At 35.6% G+C, this 2,819-nt stretch overlaps 1 protein-coding gene across 1 annotated transcript in view; it reads left to right on the top strand.

The window, feature by feature from the left end:
- The window catches only part of LOC106871350 (BTB/POZ domain-containing protein 8), a 29,772-nt gene that overhangs the window by 8,308 nt on the left and 18,645 nt on the right, over positions 1–2,819 (top strand). The window contains exons 6-7 of the mRNA XM_052970008.1: positions 810–1,538; positions 2,109–2,198. Of these exons, the coding sequence (XP_052825968.1) occupies positions 810–1,538; positions 2,109–2,198 (819 nt within the window). The remainder of the gene's footprint in view (positions 1–809; positions 1,539–2,108; positions 2,199–2,819) is intronic.

Raw genomic sequence — 2,819 nt, 5'->3', positions numbered from 1 at the left:
ATTTTGTGGAAGCCAATATGATATTGTATTTATAGATTTAGACGCCAAAGAAATAAGGTATTGAAGTTTGTGTCAAAAATTTCATCTCATCATGCGGCAAAATAGCTTTTTGTTTTTTATTCAAACAAGAATCTTTAATTGCTAGCATATTTCTTTCTTCCTTTTTTTTTTTTTTCAAGTTTTCTGTGTGTAAAATTACCATGGAGGCATGACTGTATGGTTAAAAAGCTTGCTTTACAACCATGTGGCTTCAAGTTTAGTCTCGCTACACAGCATCTTGGGCAAGTGTCTTCTACTATGGCCCAGGGCTAGCTAATGTTTTGTAAGTGAATTTGATAGATGGAAACTGTGTGGAAGCTCATTTGCATATACATGTGTGTGTCTTTGTGATTGTACTGTGTTTTAACCCCCACCACTTGACAACAGGTGTTGGTTTGTTTACTTCCCCATAACTTATCAGTTTGACAAAAGTGACCGATAGAATAAGCACAAGACTTTAAGAAAAAAAAAAGCCCAGAGGTTGATTTGTTGAATCGAAACCCTCCAAGGCTGTGCTCCCACATGGCCACATTTCAATGACTGAAACAAGTAAAAGAAGATGCCTTGTCTTACATCAAAGAGGTATATTCTTTGTCTTCGCAACTAGAAGTTTCTATACTGTTTATGATTGGTAACCGAAATTTCCTTTCCTTGAAAATATTCAGTTACTACAAATATTCTTGTTGTTCCTCCTATTTTGTAATGTGATTTTGTTGCTGCAAAAGTTTTCATTTTACACAATGATTTTGTATTTCTCTTCTATTCTGCAGGCAACTCTATACAACGCAGTGTGCTGACACTCTTGTACAAGAGTTTCTCAGGAAACTTTCCAATGAAAATACTTCAGAGAATGACATCCTTGCTGAGTCATCGTGTGTGAATGGTAACCCTGAGGACAGCACAGAGTTGGAGCCGTACTCAGAACATGCTGAAACATCTCTCAACAATGGCTTCCACATTCCTATACAGAGAGCTAAAGCAATTCCCACCAAGAAGTCCTCTCCGTATTTCCTGTATAATTACGGAGGTGGCAGCACCAGCAGCAGTTATAGCAGCAGTCATGGCAGCAGTGTTACTGAAATGTCTTGTTCTTCTGTTTTATCTTCTTCTCAGAGCAGTGGTAATGGTAGCTTTATTGAGCTAGCAAGACCCAGCAAGAGCTACGGCTCGCACCAATCTGTTGAAAATATCAGCCCTTCAATAAGTCCAGAAGCCCAACGCCAACAGTTCAATGAGATTCGGCAAGCTTCGTTTGTCAATTGTGATACTGTTGTTGCACCACCAGAAGAAACAACCAAAGATTTACAAGAACCCACCTCAGAACCTATTACAAGTAGTTTATTAGCCTGTCAGCGGCTTCCAGACTTGATTACAACTTCGACCAGTCTGCCACATGAGGCCTGTTGTAAACTTGGTAGTCAGTTATTACGGATGCTTTTACAGGGAACTACAACAAACTGTGTTTTAACAGCACGTACCCAAGACTTTCGCAGTCACAAGTAAGAAATCTAAAAACTTGAAAAGCATAAATGCATTTTTAGTAGTTGCTTGATATGAATGTTAGCAAACCTTTCTCTATATCAAGATAGATAAAAATGATTTTCTGTATTTGATGGCATTAAAGACATCCAGGCATATTAGACACAGCCCCATTTCAGTTGCACATATTTAGGAAAAAGTGGGTGCAAGGGACAAACTCAGCTTATGGGAAGCCCAGCTTTGCACATAGGACCCAGGACAACTTATTTTTCCTTTGAAACATTTCTTTGGTAAAAAAAAGTGTCTTATATGTCACCAAATATAGAATTAATGAAAATTTTATTTATAAATTCCCATCACAAATTCAACTCTGTTCTGAGTTCAAATTATGCCAAGGTTTTTGCCTTCTATCCTATCAAGGTTGATAGAAATAAGTACCTGTTGAAAACTGGGGTTGATGTAATTGACTAATCTCCTCCCCCAAAATTGCTGCCCTTGTGGCAAAATTTGAAACCATTATTATTATTATTAACAATAATAATTTTATTATTATTATTAATTTTTTTTATTATTATTTATTATTTTGTCAGGTGTATTTTAGCAAGCAGATCAAAATATTTCTATTCTATGTTCAATGGATCATGGGCGGAGACAGATGCTGAGAAATTACATTTAGAGAGGTAATTTCTTTCTTTTTTTTTTTTTTTTTTTTTTTTTTTTTTTTTTTTGCTCTTTTCTATCTGGAAATTGTTGAAAAATAATTGTTGAATAATAATTTAATGTTTAGTAAACTAAGAGGTCATATCATTTGTAGGGTTTTGTAAAATATGTTTTATATATTTAGTTTTAAAGCTATTGACATATAGCTTCAATAGTTTTAAAAGCTATTGACATATAGCTTCAAAAATGGACAGTCAGTCAAAATCCATTGAAACTGTTGCAAATACATCTTTCTGGAATAAATATATAAATAAATGGAAAATTGAACTGGTGAGTGTATTATATCAAGGCACTATGACTCTCCCTAGACACAACAATATATATATATATATGTAGTGAAACTACCTATTGCCATTAGATACAAAACTGCTATCGCCATTCTTCTCATTTAAATATAAACAAGCGCGGGCGTAGCGGAGAACCCATCTCCTTGTCATCACGTGACTGATCATTATTCGAATCGGCAACTTCTTCGAACCGTTCCTGCCAGAACGCAAACTGACCAATCACAGCCCTTAATAAGGTCACGTGATAGTGTTTTTCTACTAGTCTTGGAGCCCCCTTAACGCTTTAAATAGAGC

The sequence above is a fragment of the Octopus bimaculoides genome, chromosome 8 (assembly GCF_001194135.2).
Source record: "Octopus bimaculoides isolate UCB-OBI-ISO-001 chromosome 8, ASM119413v2, whole genome shotgun sequence".
In the NCBI taxonomy this organism is placed as follows: Eukaryota; Metazoa; Mollusca; class Cephalopoda; order Octopoda; family Octopodidae; genus Octopus; species Octopus bimaculoides.
The sequence above is the reverse complement of the archived record's forward strand: the minus strand, read 5'-3'. Positions and strand labels throughout refer to the sequence as shown.